Source organism: Rhagoletis pomonella, unplaced genomic scaffold, assembly GCF_013731165.1.
Source record: "Rhagoletis pomonella isolate Grant_MI unplaced genomic scaffold, Rhpom_1.0 Rhpom_scaffold_00007, whole genome shotgun sequence".
Taxonomy (NCBI): domain Eukaryota; kingdom Metazoa; phylum Arthropoda; class Insecta; order Diptera; family Tephritidae; genus Rhagoletis; species Rhagoletis pomonella.
In genome coordinates this window covers 32,118,924-32,141,157 of record NW_023458561.1, presented here as the reverse complement: position 1 = coordinate 32,141,157, position 22,234 = coordinate 32,118,924, and the positions used below count along the sequence as shown (strand labels likewise).

At 33.1% G+C, this 22,234-nt stretch overlaps 3 protein-coding genes across 4 annotated transcripts in view; 1 reads left to right on the top strand and 2 right to left on the bottom strand.

The window, feature by feature from the left end:
* LOC118742630 (locomotion-related protein Hikaru genki) overlaps positions 1 to 2,930 on the bottom strand; it is a 37,949-nt gene extending 35,019 nt beyond the window's left edge. The window contains exon 1 of the mRNA XM_036474846.1: positions 2,687 to 2,930. The gene's annotated coding sequence lies outside the window, so the exon portion shown is untranslated. The remainder of the gene's footprint in view (positions 1 to 2,686) is intronic.
* LOC118742629 overlaps positions 1 to 22,234 on the top strand; it is a 191,735-nt gene that overhangs the window by 145,689 nt on the left and 23,812 nt on the right. The gene's annotated exons all lie outside the window — the stretch shown is intronic.
* LOC118742626 (ryncolin-1-like) lies at positions 3,893 to 5,646 on the bottom strand. 2 transcript variants are annotated; one of them, XM_036474839.1, is made up of 4 exons: positions 5,348 to 5,646; positions 4,722 to 5,252; positions 4,523 to 4,654; positions 3,893 to 4,322 (listed from the first exon to the last, which is right to left on the bottom strand). In XM_036474839.1, exons 1-4 carry the CDS (start codon positions 5,569 to 5,571, stop codon positions 4,310 to 4,312), a joined length of 900 nt encoding a protein of 299 aa, XP_036330732.1. In that variant the 5' UTR covers positions 5,572 to 5,646; the 3' UTR covers positions 3,893 to 4,309. The 2 variants fall into 2 exon arrangements, with proteins under 2 accessions (XP_036330732.1, XP_036330731.1); XM_036474838.1 differs by having other exon boundaries at positions 3,893 to 4,654.

Below are 22,234 nucleotides of genomic sequence, written 5' to 3'. Positions count from 1 at the left end.
CCACACCCCTTATTGTCTCCAAGCCTACGTTAGCTGAGAAAACGGCTTTGAATTTTTTCAACACCAATTTGGCAAGAGGTCCCTGCCCTGCGCTTCTATAAGCCGCATGGGCATGTGTATATTTTTTAATCTTAATAAAAAATGTAAATGCTATAATCACTTTTTTAAAGGTAGAAAAGGCAAATATCTTAAAAAAGGCAAAAAAAGACAAATATCTTAAAAAAGGCAACATCAAATGTGTATATATGGAATCAGGGAAAGCTAAATCGTGGACATTCTTAATCGAATATTTCAGCAGAAAAAAAGGCGATTTCCATAAAATCCGTTCCCTGCTTATTACTATTAGTTAACAAGATATTTTTTTTGATTATTTCTATCTTATCTTTAGTTTTAATTTTTATGTTTTTGATCGAATTTGATCGTTATTTTGTCATTTTTATTTTATTTTATTTTTTTACCAAAAATAATCAGTTTTTAGAATTTTTATTTTTGCCGACCTTTTTCACCTTTATAATGGACACTGGGTTTTTATGCCTGTTTTAAATCTTTTATGATCTAAAAAATTACATGTGAAAATAATAGTTATAATATGCCGCAAAAACAAAAGTCATAAAAGTCATAAAATAACGATTCATTTTGATCGAAAAATAAAAAAAAAACTGATAATCTTGATCTAAAAAAAATATAAATCTAATTTTAGCGGTTAAATTATGATTTTTATTATAAAGGTTGAAACAGTGTTGCTGTTTTTTTCATTATTAACTACATCCAAAAAGGAAGAGGTTATCATTTTGTCGGAATATTTTTTTATGTAAGTTACCGCATAAATTAACTTTCTAAAGGTAGGGTGTTACCTCAGGGGTGGTCCCATACTAATTTGGTTAAGATCCGATTATTAGAACATGAAGAAATCAACGGTACTCTTAAATTTTTATATGACAATTAAAGTCGGTTTTGATTTTTGCTTAAAAATTGCTAGATTTTTCTTATTACTCTCCCTTTAAAACTCCAGCAGCATTTTCCCATAAATATTTCTACACCTAGGAATGGTTCAGCGCCTAGAAATATGCTTTAAAATTTGAACGCATTTGTTTAAGAAGATTTTTGTGTTGATTGCTGAAATTCTTTTATACATATGTAAAATTTAAGGCACATGAACAAGCAAAGTAAAAACAAAAATAAAAACTCATATACTCTCCGACGAATTATTAACAACATAAGCCAAACGTACAACCATTAGGCATATGACTTTTTCCTAAAATTAAATGAGGAATATGAAAAAACAACAAAAATAACTTTTTCATCGATAAAAAGATTCCGCAGGGCACTCTGAGACAGCACTGTTTGCTAAAAAAAAACATTCATATGTATGTACAGGCCTATCTATGTATATTTATATGAAAATTCAATGCCAACCGAATTAAAACTGCGATAAGAAAATGGTTTCTAAATTCTTTTTAATGTACATAGGGACCAAAAGTTTCGACTCACTCGAAACATCGTTTTTTTTTTTTGTATTTATCCTTCTAATTATTGTTATCAGACCGTTTTATAGCATCGCATTGCTACCGCCAAAATTAACTGCTGGTTTTACACATTGAGGTGCGTGCCGTTCAATAGATTTTCTGCGGCAATACATTCGCCGTTTGCTACCAAAAATTTCAAATTTGGACTTATCGGTCCATAAAACCTATTTCCACTCTTCGATAGACCTATTTTATGTTCTTTTGCCAATTTGAGTCGTTTACGAACGTTTACCGGTCGCAACAATGGTTTTTTGGCAGCAACCCGCCCATACACACCAAAAAGATTTTTCCAAGTGAGTCCAAAGTTTTGCAGGGTAGTGTATGTGGATAATTCCAAGTCAACGGATAAAATAAAAAATTTTGAAACCACTTTTTAATCGCAGTCAAGATTTGGTTGGCATGGAATGGAAACATATACGTATTTACACACATTGATACATACATATATCGCCGCCCGTATGCCAGAAATATGAATGTGTGAAAATTAAAATTTTGGAAAATCAAGTTTGAAAGTTATTGAAGCGTTATTTTTTTTGGTTTGTTATCATTCCTTATCCTATCATACATAGGTATATTTAATTTTAGAAGACCGTCATATGCCTAATGTACATACACACACACATGTGTACTTTCTAATGCATAAAAAAAAATATTGTTGTATGTATGTACTATGTATGTACGCTTTTTCGTACACTCCCATGCACGAAAGGAAAACAAAAACAAATAAAATGCGTAGTGACGTAGTGGAAGGAAACTCTTGAAACAGAAGGCAAATCTGTTTCTACTGAAACGTTTACGAAGCGCAATTCACATTTGATTTTTATGTAGATTTCTTTTGCGCTTTACTCCTTCGAATGTGCCTCAGTTTGTAGACATGTATATCCATATATGTACATACATATGCACATATTTATGTACAATAATCGTCTTTGTAGCGATATTAGCATTCTTGTTGTTGCTGCAATACGCATTCAACTTTTCCTTGAAACTCTTTGAACAATGAAAAAAAAACCAAAAAGCAAAAACGAGTTGTAAAAGAAGTGAAATCGTTGAAATGTTTCACACACACAGTCACTCACACATTCGCAATCACTTCAAAGCAAACGAATGCCTTTTCTTTTCAATTTTCACATTGTAAAACACATTTTCTTGTCACCGACTTTTCCCCCGCACACGCACAGCAATTTCACTTTTCCCCATCAGCAACGCTTCGAGACGTCGCTGTGTGTATGCATTTCCTCTTTGCTTGGTATTAATTTGCAAATAATTTTGCTTTTATTTTTTTTATTTTTTATTTAATTAACACTTGACTCATTGACACTTTGCACTTTGCACTTTTCGATTTTTCCGCCTTCAACCGAGCAGTTCGAAACAGCAACACGAACTGAAATCGAAAGCTGTTGATGTACCGTATTTATACACATGCACTTTTGCTGTGGCTGCTGCACACACACACACATACACACACATGCGAGCACAATTGTTCGTCCTGTCGTCAGGACATGCGTGCTGGTGGAAGCATTTGCAAGCTTCCCATTTAAAGCTTTCGTGAGCGCATCCTCCTCCGCGGTTCGCTCACGTTTCGCAGTGTGGCTCTCTTGCTCTTGCCATGCATCGGTATTTACGACTTTCGCACATTCCTTTCTACACACCCACTGCCGCCGAGTGGCAGACAGCCGGTATTTGTTTATTTTGAAAATTTTACACAAGCGGCTTTTTAGGTGCCACCTGATCGGCTTTTAGTGGCGATGTACCAATAATGGCATAGTTTGGCAATAAAAAAGAAAGTGTGTACTACGACCAGACGTTCGAACGTCTTCAGCTTGGTCCATTGCAGTGCGGCCGTGTTTATGACGACAATTGATTGCCGATTCTCGATTGACGATTTTCGTTTGTACGAACTTTCTTGTTATTACGGAAGTTTCTTTTGGAGTTTTCCTTAATTTTATTATTGCTTTTGTTTTATTTATTGCAGATGCTAGCGCGAAGGGACTTCAATTCCAAAATATGTATGTACTTATGTATGTATATGTATGCATATACATGCCTAGTACGGAAAGAAACTAGTTTAAATATTGATGTACAACCAGTTTTTTTCCAGCACAACTAATTGAAGATCTGATTTTCTTTCTTGCAACGAACTTTTGACTTTAACATGGCGATGTCCTAAGAAGTAGTCAATCAACCGCCTCTGCATTTGATTTTAACTACTTTAAAATACATTTGGCTTAAAGTTAATTGCTCAAATAGTTGCTTAATAATTGCTTAAATAGTTAATTGCCCAAAGTTGGATGATGTTTCAACTAGCTCATTTTCACTATTACCCGTGTCATGGTTTCCCATAGTTTTTCCAAACATATCTCAAATTATTGTATGTACTCATGTATGTACATTGTACATGTATTCAAAAAAAAAGGATTATTAAACTTATTTTATTTTGTGAACGATTTTTCTTAGGGATGTGCGATTAATCGATTGAATAATTTTTTGATTAATCACAATCCTGATTATTCAAAAAACGTGATTAATCAGATCATGAGTAATTACTGATTACTCATAAAAAATTAATTTAAATCTAAATTACTTCGCTCATATGTTTCGAGTTATCTTTCAAAGAAAATAAAAGTTTTTGTATAATGGGGTACAATTTTTTTTCTTATTACAAAATTTAATGCCAAACGAGCACGTTGCTCATCGAAATGAAAAAAAAATATATATTTGGTACGTGTATAAATTGTATGTATATAAAAAATATAGCAGCAATTATTCAGGTTTCTGATTCATCAGGCTATGATTAATCAGTTTTCTTATTAATAAAATTAACTAGACTCTGATTAATTAAAATGTAATTAATCGAGTAATTAATCACTTTTATTAAACAAAAATGATTATTCTTTGATCAATTATTTAATCAGATGACTATTAATCAGCTTATTCGATTAATTGATTTATCGCACATCCCTAATTTTTCAACCTAATGTAAGGAATTTATTATTGATAGCCGCCTCATACATTTTTCTATTGGGCGTATCATCATTTGCGCGAACTTCAGTGATTCAAGCTTCTTTATGCCATTCCAAGTTACACCTTGCCCGTTATTTTTTTGAGAATAGTCGCCATTCAAATTGCTGAGAGAAAAAAAAAACAGTTTTAAATAAATAAGTATTAAGGTATGCTAAATACACTTCAATTCACCTCCAATAACAACTGCTGTGCCACCAAGCTCCTTTATATTTTTCGGCACAATTATATTCAGGGTGCTTATCATTGTCTCGATCAAACGTTGAGAATTTTTGGCCTTCATGCAGTTTGAAATAATCTCCAGCATTTCCTTTGAAATTACCAACGGTTCGCAAAACATAATCTTGCTCCTCGCTACCAATGACGAACAAATCATATTTTGCAAAGTATTCTTTGCCAGCGAACGTTTCCAATTTTATATACAACTCCTGTTCACAGCTTGCGGTGAGAGCGTGCAATTTTTCCAAACCAATCCAATAATTGCCAGATAAATTACCAAATTCTTGCTTATATTGTTGCCAATCTCGGTAGAAATCCACATCTGCGTTAACACGCCGCTGAATGACAATCCAACCGCCAAAGTCGGTATCCTCATCGCACCATACCCTGAAGGGATCTTTCGCAAATCGCTCATGTTTAATTGTATAAACGCCACTTTTAAACGAGCCAGCGGCTGCCTCCAGGCAATTGGTGGGTAGGCGTTGACTATCATACAAGGGAGAAGAAGATTTTCAAAATTTACATATTAAACTGTGGAACTTAAGAACGGATAATTTTGGCATTATCATACTACTCTTTACCTTTTTTGCTCAGTTTGCAGACGAATATTGTCTGCCTGAATTTGTTTCACAACTTCCTGCAGTGAATCCAATTTGGTGTTTAAGTGTTCAATAACACTTATGCCTAGATCACAATTGCAGTCGCAAATATCTTCCAACTCATTGTTTTGACTCAAACTAGATTTGATAGCGATTATTAAAATGAAGTATATAAAGAAATGCATTTTGAGATGCATATTTTGCATTGTTTTCAACGGACTTACAATATTTATCGACTCACACAACCGAGTGCACAAAGCGATACTAAGTGATTTACCAGCTATGGGATTTCAATAAAACTTTCATTCATTTGCTGATAATGCAGCGCTGGCATTTTAATAAAAATATATAATATATAACTCTGGCATATAGTACATATAAATACGGGTTCCAACATCTAACAGATAAGCACAAAAATATGTATGAAATAAATACATTGCACAATAGGTCGAATCATCAATATTTCTGTGCAAAATTAATTATTTGAAACAAAAAAACCCTTAAGAATAGCTGAAAGGAGATTAACAGGGCCATTCTGCAGTTGGATTGTATCAATCGATACGCAAAATTTTCTATAAAATCTATAAAATTCTTTAAATGAAAAGCAGTGCGACCTAAAAGTAAACAACATGAAAAATAATATATCTATGGTTACGGTGACCATATTAACCAAAGTAAAATAAAGGACATTTTTTTTTATGATTTGGGAATATGTACATACCACTTGTATGATAAAAGTACCTGACCTATATCGTAATATAAATCAAATATTTACCAGTTAATTATATTATTTAATTGTACAAGTTTCCCTGCTGTTGCGAAAAATTAAGCCAAATCCTTTTCAAGGACTTCGCCATCCTTTGCTACCAAAGTGCGTTTTCCATAATTCATACTGCATGACGAAGCCAGCACGCAGTAGTTCACCGGAGCCTTCATTTTTAACTAATTTTTACTAAAAACCGAAAAAATATTTATTTTGGTGAACACTTTTTATAAGATTTCAAATTTATTTTTGGGTATTTTTTTCGTTTTGTTAGAACCATGCAATTGTTTTCAACTACTTTTTGTTATATAAAATTTATTAACTGGAACAGGAGAATACATTTTCTTCAAAATTTCAACTTTTTTTTGCATTTTGTACTAAAAAATTTAATATAATCAAATAAATATTCACAAATCAGGCTCAACTGGTCTCTTGCAAATATTGTAAGCTTTCATAAAAAAAAGAATTAAAAATTTATTAAATTAAATGAAAATTGAAGGCTCCAGTGAATTACGAACACTAAATGCCAGTTTTGAACCACTGTGCAGCGGGGTTTTATTGTTTTCTTTCAGTGGAACTGGAAACTGAGCGCGCAACATGATCCCGCTTTATAGAAAACCCTTAAGTGGGGGCCAAATATAGTGACGAAGGTTTTCATTATATTTTGTAAGGGACATTTTTTTATTTTTAATATTCCGTGGTTAAAAATTTACTTATGAAAAATGCAGTGCTGATTTAAAGGACAGTTTAAGAAATAAATTACAAAAGGCGTCCTTTATTTTGAAAAAAATTATAGAGGACAGAGGGTTAAAATAAAGGCGGATGGTCGCCCTATATAATATATATAATAAGATTATTATAAATTTTTGGAAAATGGGCGTAGCCACGCCCACTTATGATTACATGTGTATATCTTGGTAACCGCTGCACCAATTTTTTCCAAACTTGGCACAATTGTTGGCCTTGATACAGCAAACTAAATGGCCGAAAATTTTAAAAATCGGACAATAACCACGCCCACATCCCATATAACGGTAATTTTCGGTAATACGAAAACTGCGATATTTTAGTAACTACTGAAGATTATTCACTCAAACTTGATATTTACAACAATTTTCAGACGACAAATAAGAATATTATAAATTTTTGGAAAATGGGCGTAGCTACGCCCACTTATGGTTACATGTGTATATCTTCGTAACCGCTGCACCAATTTCTTCCAAACTTGGCACAGTTGTTGGCCTTGGTACAGCATACAAAATCGCCGAAAATTTTGAAAATTGGACGATAACCACTCCCACATCCCATATAACGGTAATTTAGAGAAATACAAAATCTTCGATAAATCAGTAAATATTAAAACTAATTTATTCAAAATTGATGCTTGCAACAATTCTTTACCAAGAAATACGTTTATGGTAAAATTTTGGAAAATGGGCGTGGCACCGCCCACTTATGATCACATATATGTATATCGGTAACCGTTCTACCAATTTGTACCAAACTCGGTATGGTTATTGTACTTGCCACGTGTAAGCAAAATGTTGAAAATTATTGATATCGGACTAAAATTACGGCCGCTTTTCATATAACGGTAAATTTCAGAAATGCTTGTAACTTCAATATTTCGAAATTTAAGGACGCTAATTTACTCAAAATTGATAAACCCCGGCTTACCATCTAGCGGATGCTTTCGGAAAGAAGAAAAAACATATATTTAATACTTGCGCCGGGTATTCAATGTTCGGCTCCACCCGAACTTAGACTTTCTTACTTGTTTTATTTTATTTTATTTTATTCTTTTACCTAGGATTTTTATTATAATTTTAAAATTTAATAAATTGTTATTTTTTAATTCTTTTTTTATGGCATAAGCATTTCTTCCCATATGTGAGTTTTTTTCGGCAATGCAATTCGATTTTCAAATTTGTTATTAATTTTTAAATTGAAATAATTATTTTTACTTACATACATTGGAGGATATAATAACTTTAAAAATCTTAACCACTTCCAAGCGGCCTCGAACCTGCGATCTCAGTACCAGAACCAGTAGTCTTCACGTGACGCCACAGCCGAAATTTGTAAGAAAAGCAATTAACTGCTGCAATTCAAAGGTAGATGTCGCTGAACGCTTAAGTAATTCGAATTGTATGTGTAGGCACATACTAGTTAATGCACTAGTATTTTTTCTAACTGGTTTGGCTTTTCACTGCATCAGTTGATGAAAGCCAACATTTGTAAATACATATACTATATCTTGCTTCTGTACGTATTTAGGACGATACCACCGCTTACATACATACATATTAACATTCATATGTATGTATATACACCTTTGAAATGCAGGCATGAATAACCTCACAGAGAGCTTTATTCACTCCAGCTTCTGATTGATAAATGTAAGATATAGCTGCAATTGCAATTTCGTTAATAATTCGTGCTTATGCATTTCATAAATCCATTTACATACATAGTTAATATTTCCTTTGTAAAAGCAAACGATTCTCACTTATGCAATGGTATTTCGAAACGCCAACAGCCACATTGGTCAGTTCAAGACAGGGACTGGGGGAAATACGGCAAATACGAATACGATTGAGAAAGCCTCGTGCGTATTGGAATTGTAATGTGCAACTAGTAAATCGAATTTAATATTATTGCAACTGATGGAATATAGTGAAGTATGTAATACTTAGTTAATTGCAAGTCTAGTATTTGTATTAGTATATGTATTTAAGCAAATGTTTGCCTCAGATTAACTACTTATGTATATGTGCATACATATATATTTCAGGTTATTGCATTTGAAATTGCGCACGTGGTCATAAGAAAAATCCCAACCTAATTAATTACGAAACAGTAAATAAGCAGTCTTCCGTCTTCCTTTCGTAAGCAAGCCAATGGTAGAAATCCCATATCGTGCATGCTCAAGTAATCATTTGCAACCGTTAATTAATTCTACATAGCTATAATTTTTCTATTTTATCGTCTCTACTTTTATTGCTTTTATTAGTTTTTACATTTTCTGCTTTCTACATTGTACTTCCTTTTGCTTTCATGCAATGTCTCTACATTGTTTGTCTATGTAATTGGTTAAGCAAATTATGTATAGCTGTTTCGACTCTGGCAGCTGCTTACCATTGTTTAACTGACGCTTAAGCAGCTGTGATGACCGAGAAAGTATGTGCAAATTTCGTATCATTAAGCACAACTACGTTTACAAAGTTTAACGTGACAAATGCACACATACATATATAAACAAAAATGTATCAGGAATTACCCATTAGAGGACATAAATGACAGTGCAAACGCCCATAAACTCACTGGCTAATTGCCTGTCTCATTTGCAAAGTTTTGCCAGCTGTTCATCCGGAGCACATATGTATGTTCAGGTCCTTTCATTGCGTTTGTGAGCGTTCTAGCTTTTATTCTGCACCCATACTAGCCGCGCAAAGGTTCGTTCCATTGGAGCATGATCATTCGCACGTACGAATGACTCGCACTTCCACTCGGAGGCAGACTTGTCCATTGTGAATGCCAAAGACTGCCGTTTGCGAGTGTTTTGCCGGTTGAACAGGCCTAGTCTTTCGTAAGACGATTATCAATTCTGGCAACCATCTTGCAAGCTCTTTACTGTCTTTCGAAACACTAATTGAAAGATCTGCTAACGAGGAAGTCTTAGCAGAGTTAAGGTATTGGCCCAATGCAGGCTTGCTTTGCTTGCCTCGCTTTGAGAACTGTCAAAAGTTATTTGGAATATACTAAAATGTATGAAGGCTGGCCAAATGGCAGCTTTGCTTCACTTGCTTTAAGCGCCTCAAAGTTTCAAATAGGCAAATGTTTTATTTGAAAGCGTTTCGTAGGCTTTTGACAAAAAGGTATGTTCCCGTTCTAAATCATTTCAAACAAACTGCTGCATACTTTTATGTACAAAAATTTAAAAAAAAAAAAATATATATAATATAAGTTATTCAAAGTTTAATAAAAATGATTATATGTTTCCATATTTACATTTAACATATCGCTGGCTGAAAAGTTGCTAAGTCCATTTTTACAAATTTTACAGGAACTTTGAATACAACATTTTGCGTGTTTAAAGCAAAGCAAAACTCCATACGAATCAAAAGGATTCGGGATTTTCGGGGCCTCTTCTGGACTTAGAAAATTTGCCTTTCATTGAATATAAATAAGAAAAAATAAAACAAGTACATTAATCCTTAATTTCTCTTGCTAGCTAGCGATATTTATGATGTCAAACTATTGGTCAGTCGTCTCTTGAAGAATTGTATTTTTTTTTTGTTTTTAATAAATGTACCTATAGTTATATATGTATAATTATTATCATTCCTTTGAAATGCATTCAAATTCGCATCAATTTAAAAATAAATCTGAAAAGATTGTTTGTATTTTTTTTTAGTTTTCTGGAATTTTGTGGGAAAATTATTCTAAGTGTAAGGGAACAGACCTTAATTTTTTAACTACACAGCTGGTAGCTTTGACAGCGTTCCAAGCCGTCATTTGGCCAAACGAGTTTTTGAAGTAAATCAAAGCAAATTAAAGTAAGTAAGGCGTGCAAAGCAAGCCTGCATTGGGCCAGCGCCTTTATGCTGTTCGCCTTGTACTTTTAAATTAAACAAAAAACATTTATATTTCTCCATCAAAATCGAAAGAAATAAATAAAATTGTTATTGAGCTCTGTACCACGATTATGTTTATTAGGAAAAATGGAAAAAGCAACAAAGTCTAAGCGGTAGAAGCTATAGCTGCTATTTCGGAGATGAATAAAATAATAAGCCACAATGAAATTGACAAATACATAATAAATAAAAGAAAATGACATTAAAAAAAAAAGAAAAAAAAAATAAATATTTTTAAACATTAAATGAAATTAAAAATTCTTTTTTTCTTAAAACAATAAAATTTAAAAAATAAATATTAAAAAAAATGTATTTTTATTTTTAAAACAAAATCTAAAAATAAGAGGAAATTAAGTTTAAAAAAGACAAAAAATCAAAAATAAAAAAAGATCCCAAAAATTAAATGAGACAAATAAACATATTTTTCTTTTTAAAACAATCAAAAGTAATAAATTAAATTAAATTAATATAAGAAATAAATAAAAGAAAAAAATTAAATAAAGGAAAAATATGTAACTAAATATTTTCAAGCATTAAATTAAATTATAATAAAATTTCTTTCTTCTTTAAACAAAAGAATCTTAAAATTAAATATAAAATATAATATTTCTAAAACAATATCCAAAAATTAAAAGAACATTAAATTTAAAAAAAGACAAAAAAATCAAATATAGAAAAAAATACGATCCTAAAAATTAAATTAAATAAAAAATTTTTATGAGCTCGAGGCCGTTTTCAGTGAAAACTTATTGTGGAAAAGCAACAATAATTTGAAACAAGTAAGAGCAGCGCTGTCTTCGGCTATGCCGAAGGCTTCATACCTTTCATGAACATCTGCAAATTTTAGTTTGACAGATTACTGATTTTGAATACATCTGCATACATCGATAGAGGAGTTACATACTTATATAAAAAATCGCATCTAAAAAATCAGAGGTATGGAAGATATACATTATATGGCACCAATCTAAGTGATTTTCACTGCTATGTGATCGGTATGTAAACCGGTAACACAATTTATTGGGTTTAATTTCCTACATAAAAGAGATATATCGCAAAAACTGGTATCTGAACAATCAGTGCTATAGGAGATAAAGCTTATACAGCATAGATTTTGACGATTTTCTCAGTAGACTTTGTATTATTATTTATAAAATATCTTACGAAATTTATCGGTTTTAGCTGTTCAAATAAAGGAGTTTTACAGTAAAATCCCATATCTGAACAATCAGATGTATGGAAGATATATGTTATAGTCACCCGATCCTTGTTCACTGTAAGTATTCTGTTAATAATGAGAGAAAATGGTGCGAAATTTCATGTTCCTAGCTGCATAAATGGAGGAGTTATGATAAAAGACCACATATCTGAACAATCAGTTGTATGGGGGCTGCAGGTTATAGTGACCCGATCTTCGTTATTTTCACTGTAAGTCTTCTGCTGATAATGAGTGAAAACAGCGCGAAATGGCATGGTCCTAGCTACATAAATGGATGAATTATAACGAAAAATCTCATATCTGAACAATCAGTTGTATGGGAGCTATAGGTTATAGTTATCCGATCTTTTTAATTTTCACTGTAAGTTTTCTGTTGATAATTATTGAAAACAGTGCGGAATTTCCTGTTCCCAGCTATATAAATGGAGGAGTTATAACGAAAAATTGTATATCTGAACAATCGGTTGTATGGGAGCTATAGGTTATAGTGACCCGATCTTTGTAATTTTCACTGTAAGCATTCTGTTAATAATGGGTGTAAGTGCTGCAAAATTTCATGTTCGTAGCTGCATAAATGGAGAAGTTATAACGAAAAATCTCATATCTGAACAATCAGTTGTATGGGAGCTATATGTTATAGTGGTCCGATTCTTCCGGTTCCGACAAATGATTAATACATTATAAAAATACACCCACCTACCAAATTTGATCCGGATATCTCGAAAACTGAGAGACTAGATTGCATACAAACAGACGGACAGACGGACAGACGGACAGACGGACATGGATAAATCAACTCAGCTCGACGTTCTGATCATATAAGTATACATTTTAATGGGTCTATCTCTTTTTGTTCTGGTACTTACAAACATCGCACCAAAGTTATAATACCATTTCATGCTCATGAAAGGTATAAAAATGGTAGAAGTGATAGCTGTTTCGGAAATCACCACATTTCCTCATCAGACTTCTTTCAGTAGGATTCGAACCGACGATCACCACTGACTCAGCCAGTTGCCTACGCACTGTGCTAAGTTTGTCTTGTTAATTCTTGTTGCTTATTTTCCACTATTTCACTTTGCTAAGCCAACTACAATCAAGCGCAGCTATTCCGCTGCAATTCACTTGATTATGTGGTTGTTGGTTTTGTTGGTTTTTGTTAATATTTCTATTATTAGAATGTTTAACTTTTTAGGTGTGCTCGTCCTTAAGTTATTTGTTTTTGTTATTTTGATGGCCTTTATAACAATTATATTCAACAATTTTTATGAGCTCGAGGCCGTTTTCAGTGAAAACTTATTGTGGAAAAGCAACAGTAATTTGAAAAAAAAAACAATAAAATCTAAAATTGAAAGGAAAATTAAACTAAAAGCGAAAATTTAATTTAATAAAGAAAAAATAGGTTCCTAAGAACGAAGTGAAAAAAATCTTTTTTTAACAATAACATCTAAAATTTAAAAGAAAAGTAAATTGAAAAACAAAAGAAAATTTTATTAAAAACGGCAAAAAAAAATCCGCTGCCCGAGACTCGGACTCGGGTCTTTCGAATGGCACGCCTGAGCTTTGTCTACTCGGCCATTGGAATTGTGGGAGCGAAGCGAGATAAATGGTATACAAGCGCTTTTTCTAACATTTTTGTGCTAGAATAACAAAAGTATTTCGAACTATTTCTTTCCATCCGTCTTTCATTTGTCTTACGAAAGACTTTTTACTATCTTAGCCCTAACTGCCCTGTAAATCTCCCATTTCACCCGCATGCGGTATCATTTGCGAGCATTTACAAGATCTTATTCTTAATTTCTCCTTAATATCTTAAAAACGACGTGGATATGGTTCAGCGAATTTATTCGATGCGTTACCCGCTGGTTATGATAAATGAAGAGAATCTGTGTTGGAATGATCATGTGTGGATGGGCTTAGCTTCATTCGGTGTTACTAATTGGCTGGCGAGCAGGAGATACGGACTAAAGAAGAAGGTATTCCAATTCAGTGATATCATTCTTCATTTAATGAAAATCGAGGTTGCGTTAGATTCTGCAATAGCCTAGAATAGCTTCTTGCCATGAATATTTGATTTTGTCGTGCAGTTGATACATGGCCGAGCTAAGCCTTACGATTTTCTGCGACTTACAAATTGACTGGCCTCCCTTCGCATGATTTATCACTGTAATCAAAGTCGCCACTTTCAAAACGCTGGAGCCAGCACTCAGATGTTATTATTGATGAAGCATATTCCCCATATGCTTGACACAGTAATCAATATCTATTGGCTGCATTTTTCTTCAAATTAAAAGAAAACCAACGCTTCGTGGAAATTATGGTTTGTTGGCACAATGTCATGGTTAGCCTAAGTGTTTACACTCATCGAAATGTTAACGCTCTGAAACGAATATACTCGAGAGATAGTCCTATCTGGTTTCACATATTTTATTCGCCTCAAAGAAACATATTTGTGCATTCATATTTATGATCATAAATCTCAATTCCTAAATTAAATTACTAGTATTTAGTAAAGACTTTGCTTCGCCTTTTTCATAAAAGATACCCATTTACCGTTCGGAGGTACCGTACAATTGTAGAAGTTCGCCCACATTTAATATATCAACGCTTTAAAATGAATGGAGCATACCCATATCGTCGCCTGGGTAAAAGATTGTCGTAAGCGCAATTTTGACGATTTTTAGTTCGAGATGCAGTTATATATTTTGAAATAGCGTATTTCGATTGATGTTATCAGTTTTTAGATATCTCCATTAGTTTCCGAGATACTGACTAAATTTTTTTTTTATAATTTAGTAAAAATTTAGTTAGTCATGCAGTCATATTAGACTAATCAATATCTTAAAAATGGCGTTCTCCATTTTTGGATACCTCCTTTAGTTTCCGAGATATTGAGTAAAAAGTGTCGTCAATATAGTAGAAATTTTGATAACATTTGGTCGTATTTCATACAAAGTGGCTGCTAAATTGTGGACAAATGACGCTTACTTAAGAAAATCTTTCATAAACTTAAAACCAATTAACAATAAACGTTAAAAATGAAATAGTTTAAGAATTCTCACACTTTGGAGAAAATCTATCTTCGGCGTTTTTGAGAAATTGCAATCCAAACTTCAGTCGCGATTTACCACAACCTGCCGAAATCTTTTACCCAGGCGACAATATGTATGTAGTAGAAATAGAGTCGATTCTAATGTTAGTTTCATCTTTTCCAACAGATATTCCATTGAAAATTATGTCAAAAAAACTGCAACTAACTTTAGTACCAACTTTATTTTGACTATGAATACGCCCTAATATCTTTCTTTAGTTACCTGCATTGCAGAGGATAAATCGTTTTGCCTTTTTCGACAAACCAAGAAACAAAAAAATTACCTAAGTCTAATCAAATCGTAGTATTATTTGTTCACACAAAAATTGCCTTCACTATCATATCCTTCGAACTGACAACGAACGGGCATTGGTCTACTAGAATAGCTAAAAGAAAATCACAGAATATTTAATTACTTTTGCAATGACCACGCAAATTACAAATTTAGTGATCTGTCCTTCAGCAACATATAATTGACAAATTCAATAAAAAGTCGTCATTAAATTTTCCTGAAAACAAGTGGTATAAAAACAATGAGATAAGAACAAAAAAATAAATTAAATATGAGATGACATTGCAGGAAAGTCCAACTACTTGAATACATACGTATGTTCAATGTCCATGTAGGTACATTAGGATGCATCACTCCACCATACAAGAAAAATCTGTACTGTTTTTTCAGCGCCAATATAAAATTTATTAAGACTTCCGCCGAAATATTTCGGAAAAATATTAAGATTTACGTGATTTGGACCCATTTGAAAATGCATCGAAAAATCGATTTTTTTTAATACAATTATTCTTAAATCTTTGTTCTAAATAATCGCCTCAGATGATGGAAGAGTTCAAGCTTAAAAGATCTGCATAAAAATGTTTAAAGTTTTGATAAACGGAACGAAAATAATGAGACTTTTGGAGGTATTTTCAAATCGGCGCAGCTCACGTAAATTTTAATATTTTTTTTCAAAATATTTTCTTTGAAGGATTAAAGTACATATAACAAACTTTATGATCCGATGGAAGACCCAGCATTGTTTTAGGTGGGCCACCGTAATGTACATATGTATGTATTTTGTGTATGAAGCTGTGTACCTTTTACATGTAACCGTCAATGCTTCCCATTGCATTTTAGGCTGCCCTCAATGACAAGCAATGGCTTTCATGTTATAATCGATTAAATACCAATAACTTATCTGGACATCACTTATATACAAAAGACCTTTGAACGGTACACCCTATACATATATGTACATGTGTATGTATGCACATACTATGTGCACTTTGAGACATTTCTGTCATTGTTCTAAACTAACTAGATTTCAATCTGGGCATAACATGGATATTACAAACATATCTATAAGCTTATGACCACAAACATATCTACTATGTAGCTCGCCATTCTAAAACGCTTTTCTTACTTGCACACATACATAGCAACTTATTTAATATAATTAAAATATTATACTATTTAAGAGATACTTGAAGGCTGTCAGTTGCAGATTTGTAAAGATAAAGGCACCGATGCCGGATGAAGGTTGAGAAATGAGTAAATGTACCTAAATAATCTTTATTTAGAAAGTTCGGATGCACATGTACATATCGGACGGCTGAGTGGAAGATCGACCTATCTCGGCAGCCAGTTCGAAAAAGCTCTATCTCAAAAAACTTTTCAAGAACGCCCTATTTCAGAATTTTATTGAAAAACACCCTATCTCAAAATTCGGTTCAAAAATGCCCTATCTCACTTCAAAATGTATTGAAAATATGCTGATATAGGGCGTTTTTGAATCGGCAGCAAAGGTTTTTGAGATAGAGCGTTTTCGAACTGGCTGCCGAGATAGGCCGATCTTCCACTCAGCCATCGATATAAGCTTGAAATTAATTTTTTAATCATTATAAATTGTTTATTAAATTTGTATGCATTTACTTTACTTCTATCCGTGTTTGGCAATTTGAAATTCAATCAGTTGAGTTTAATTGAATTAAGTTGAGTTGGGCTGAGTTGAGGTTAGTTAGGGTGAATTAGGGTGAGTTGTGGTGAGGTCAGATGAGTTGAAGTGAGTTTAGGTAAGTTGTGGTGAAATAAGGTGAGTTGAGGGGAGCTGTGGTGTGTTTAGATGAGTTCACATGAGGTGAACTGAGGTGAGTTGAGGTGAATTGAGGGGAGTTAAGGTGAGTTCATGTAAGGTAAGTTGAAGTGCGGTGAGCAACATAGCATGGCATTACATATCCTAATCTTAACATTTATCTCTTTCTTTGCCTCTTTATCCTTATCTTTGTTGTTATATTAACTATTTAAATTTACCTTCATCTTTGCCTTTACCTTTACATATCTTTATTTTTATTTTTGCATTTGCCTTCATTGTTTTCTTTATCTACATACATACATACATATAGTCGTTTGGCGTGTAACACCGCGTATACGCAAAATGCAATACCGTATTGCATACATATGATACAAGCCAAATTTTATAGCAGGAAATAAAAACCGACTTTTATTATTAATTTGATTGAAAAACTTGTCTTTGAATTTGATTGGAATGCTTTATCTCAGCAAGTGGTTCAAAAATGCATTATCTCAGCTGCTAATATTTAGATTGAGACAGGGCGCTCTTGAAAAAAGACGTACAAACGGCATAAAAATGCCTTTTTAAATATACGCGCAATTGCAGTCTTTCATACACATTTTGCGTATGTGCCATATTGTACGCTAAGCGACGATATTCAACTTTACCTTCAGCCGGCCCGTAAGCTAAGGGCCATTTACTTAAAACCTGGTTGACACTATGGTTCAATGTCATTATCGATGATTTCGACATCGTGCATATAACATGAAAGAAGTTGCAAGATTTTACCCAAAAAAATTTCTTCCGGCAAAACTCGAATTTAATTGCGTAATTTTTATAATTTTTTAAATACTTTTAATAATTTAATTTATTTTGTAAATAAAGCTCAGAATTACTTATGCCTGGATTATAATGGAAGTAACGGAACGGAGTGAACTGTCACTTAATAATCGATTGTATGGGCAATGAATTCGAACGATTATAATGCACTTGAACGTAACGTAAAACGGAAGCATCTAAAATCAATAGATCCTTACGAATTCGCCGCGATTTATTGCGATTCGCCCCGTGCATTATAACCAAGGTATTAGATAGACATGACATGAAAAAAATTTAAATGAATTTTGAAATTTCGAATTGTTTAAAAATTCCCCGGCTTGTTTTGTGATTTTCCTGGAACTTTTTTGTGATTTCTCAAAACTTTTCAGGACCTTTCGAAATTTCTTCGGAACCATTCGCGAATTTGAGAGGTAAACTTTACATGCATAGGTTAACTAGCACTCGGAAATTTGAAGTTCTTATTTTCAATTAAAGTATGATCCTTTGAATACATGTATAAGTTGAAGTCTTTAAATTCGGGTCACACAGTTGTACACAACAATTCACAATGATTGTACAAATAATTGAACGGTACTTCTCGGAGAAGCCATGTTTTATTCTCACAATTTTCGACCTGAAAAATTGCAGTATTTTTTCCTAATCGTCATTTTAATGCTTACATTATTTTAGTTTCTTAAATTGTATCGTATCGTATTAAAATGGACAACCGCTTGCAAGCGTATGAAGTTGAACAGATGATACGATAGCTATGGAAATACAATCGGATTTCATACGCCATAATTTAATTCGTGATATGGCAGAACAGAATGCAAGCGTTTATCGTGCATTGTATGGATTCATAATACAGGGGTATAATAAAACTGGGCCCCCGAAGAGATTGCTGAATGGGCCCGTTTTTCTTAAATCCGCCACTGTCTTTCACCATGAGTTGGAGTCATTTCTTCCGCCAAAAGTGCTGCTGCGCTGTGTTATATATTGTGTTAATTCAGGTCTAAAATAACATAAAATACTCTTGGGCAGCTAGACATTAACTAAATGATATTGAAATCAGAAATAAACTAAACATTTCAGTTAAAGCATTACTTGCCCACATGTGTGCATAAACCTACATATGTATTTATGTAAGAACATGCAATGTATTGACATAAATATGTATGTATATATATATGTAGATACATATGTACTTACATAATTATATTAGGAAATGTATGTATGTACATTCACTCATTGATAAGTACACATATCTGAAACGAAAGCCACTGACATTAACTAAAAACAAGTTAAGACGCTGAATTGAACTTTCGCAATTGCTCCACGGAGATCGTTTGAGATTTACGACTGTAGCAATATTGTAGAAATGCTGAACGACGAATAGAAATGAAGTTGATGTTCAAGCCAACACTAAAGGCTCAGTTATGCATACTTGGCATTGCATGAGTGTTGTCACATAAGAAATATGTTCAATGAGCTTTGCATGTAAGCGGTTACCCAAGGCACAGCATTACATATGCAGAAGTCTGTTGGATTTTTGTTTCTACGTAAAAATTACATTCTATGCAGTGCGGTGCAAAGTATGCATGACTGAGCTATAAGTTTTGACGAATCTTTCTTCTTGAGAGTGCGAAATATTTTTAGTGTACTACATACATAGGAACATAGGAAAGAATGACGGCTGCTTACGGAATTGTCCTATACACAAAATCAACAACGAAGTCTTAATATTCTGATACAAAAGTGGCTTTAACGAGTTTTGGCTATTTTGCTTTTGTTCATCTAATGTTTATTAGTGTTTTTTATGAAAGTATAGCTTACTATCTAACAAAAACCACGTAAGACCGAATTTCAAACTTTGTAAAAAAATTTGGAAAATCCGAGACAATGTTTTACTAAAATTTAAAACTTTTTAATCAGAAACTTTTTAATTCGAAAAATTATGTTATGATCTTTTGTGACCCCGTAAATTTTAGTAAAGTGCAAATTCGTAGCAGCTTAGACTTACCGTGGACTTTGGGCAATTTATTTTTGCTAGCAGTAGGTTTATTCAATATTAAAAAATTGTTACGAATTGTTACTATTTAGTACTTGCAAGTTTTTACTGGAAATGCATTCAATAACCCTAAATATTTGTAAGTGAGAGCGAATTCGAGAGCGTAACAACCCGAGAGAGCTGCGAATTCTTGCAAGTAAAAATTTTACTACCAGGAATTTACAGGAGTCAAAAAGTAAGAACATCTTATATGGAGGGGAAACACTCAATGAAAGATGTTTATTTTTTTTTTAGTCGGGATAAAAATATTAACGAATCAAATCTTCCATAGTTTACACGTTCTTTCCACATACATATATGCATGTAGGATTTTATTTGTAAGCATGTTTACTAATGCAACTGCAAATAAGTACAGAGTACAGTAATGGGAAAGGACAAAACTTGCAAAGAAAACAGTGTCTGGAAAGTTATGCAAGCGATTCTCTACAAAATGTGCAAAACATAGAAAATGTGTTTTTGGGCGACTGCAGATGATTTGTATGCTTACTTCGGCGTCGCTTGGTCGCTGTGGCTACACCCACATCATACAAGCATACACTATACATATTATTTGAGTTTTTTATACATCCAATGTATTCACATATGTATATATATACACGGACATATACAATGTATATGTATATTGTACATATTTAGTATATGCACGAGTATATAGTTATGTGAAAAACATATACGTAAATGCACGTATTCCAGGGGTGGACCTAAGCCCCTGTACTAAAGACTTTCGAACTAAATATAAGCCTGAAGAGCCCCCGAATCATTGCCTCTATATAAAAGGTCCTAGCCCTCAAGCAAATGGTCTTAGCAGTTTTTCTGATCATAGCAGGGGTATTCTCAGTGGCTCAGTGGTTTGCCCTAAGGCCCGGGAGGCCCGACGCCTACCCAAAATATTTTTGCTTAAATGAATTTTTATGTAAATAAATTTATCAAAATATAAATTTCTGCCCTCTCGCTGAGTTAATCACTATATAACCCATATTTATTGCCTATAGCGTAATGTGCGCTTCCGTTCCGTTTCCGGTTCTTTTAAAACGGGTTTTCAGTTCTTTGGACCTTTTTTCCAGTTTTCTTGAGAAAATTTTTCAGTTCTTCCGGAACCGTTTTTGCCCATAGTGCTATGTGCTGACCGCAGCGGTCCTGAGATAATTTTTCCGTTCTTCCGGAACCGTTTGTCGGCTCTTTTGGAATCGAGTTTCGTTTATTCTGGAACCGTTTTTCGGGTCTTTTAGAATCGAGTTTCGGTTCCGCTAGACCTGTTTTTAGATTCTAGTAAGAACCGGACCGATCGGTTTTCTAAAATAGCCGTTTCTTCGGTGCATAAATACATATGTGCATTTGTATATTCTTCTATACAAGTGTATCTACACATTTCCTTATCTATCGAAGACGTTAAGAGATCTCGATGCTTAAGCGTAACTGTGCTGTTAATTTTGTATTATCCTTTATGTTATTACATGTTTATACGAGTGTGTATGGGTGCATGTAAGCGTTTTTACTTTTCACTTCAGTAGCTTGTTTAGCAAAGATAACTGTGTTATTTGCATATTGTCCTCCATGTTTGGCATATTAATGTGCCATGTGCAGCAGAAAAACAAAATGCGAAACGTTCAACACAATTTTGTATTTTGTTTCAACAGTTAAAATGTAGCACAGAATGAGTGTTTGGCTATATTTCTCAATTAAAGATATTTCCTATATTTTACTTGGTACTAACTAGCAAATGTTCTGGTATATGCTACTTAAATTAAAAAGAGCATATATTTTTCAAAACTTTTTCTAGACTAATTCTTTGGGTGTAGGAATTATTTTCCACTTTTTGGTCTATTTATAGAAACGTGGTATATTAACAAGTAATTACTTATGACTCAATCTCTAAAAAAAAAAATTGGTTTGGTCCAATACCCAGCCGAGTGCTGCACAGTGTAATGATTGCGGTATCTTCATTTATGTATATTGTAACTATCAATATCTTACAAAGAGAAGTGTAAAATTTTTTTATCTAAAACTAATAAAATTAGAGGGACGAAATTCTAGGATGTGGTAGTTTACATACTAGTCCTTGACATATATTTAAGGATAATGTTTTAAAAGGATATTTTCAACACTTATTCGTCCTGGTGCACCAAAAAATAATTTCTTTTTTAAATTTTACTGAATTTTTCCTTTTAATTGATACTTATATTGTTACTCCACAATGCACCAAATC

Coding starts and splice junctions, on each gene's coding strand:
- LOC118742626 (XM_036474838.1), bottom strand. CDS start 5,571: ATGCAAAATATGCATCTCAAAATGCATTTCTTTATATACTTCATTTTA. Junction 5,253..5,347: donor CTGCAAACTGAGCAAAAAAG/GTAAAGAGTAGT, acceptor CTTGTATGATAG/TCAACGCCTACCCACCAATT. Junction 4,655..4,721: donor CACAGCAGTTGTTATTGGAG/GTGAATTGAAGT, acceptor TTTTTCTCTCAG/CAATTTGAATGGCGACTATT.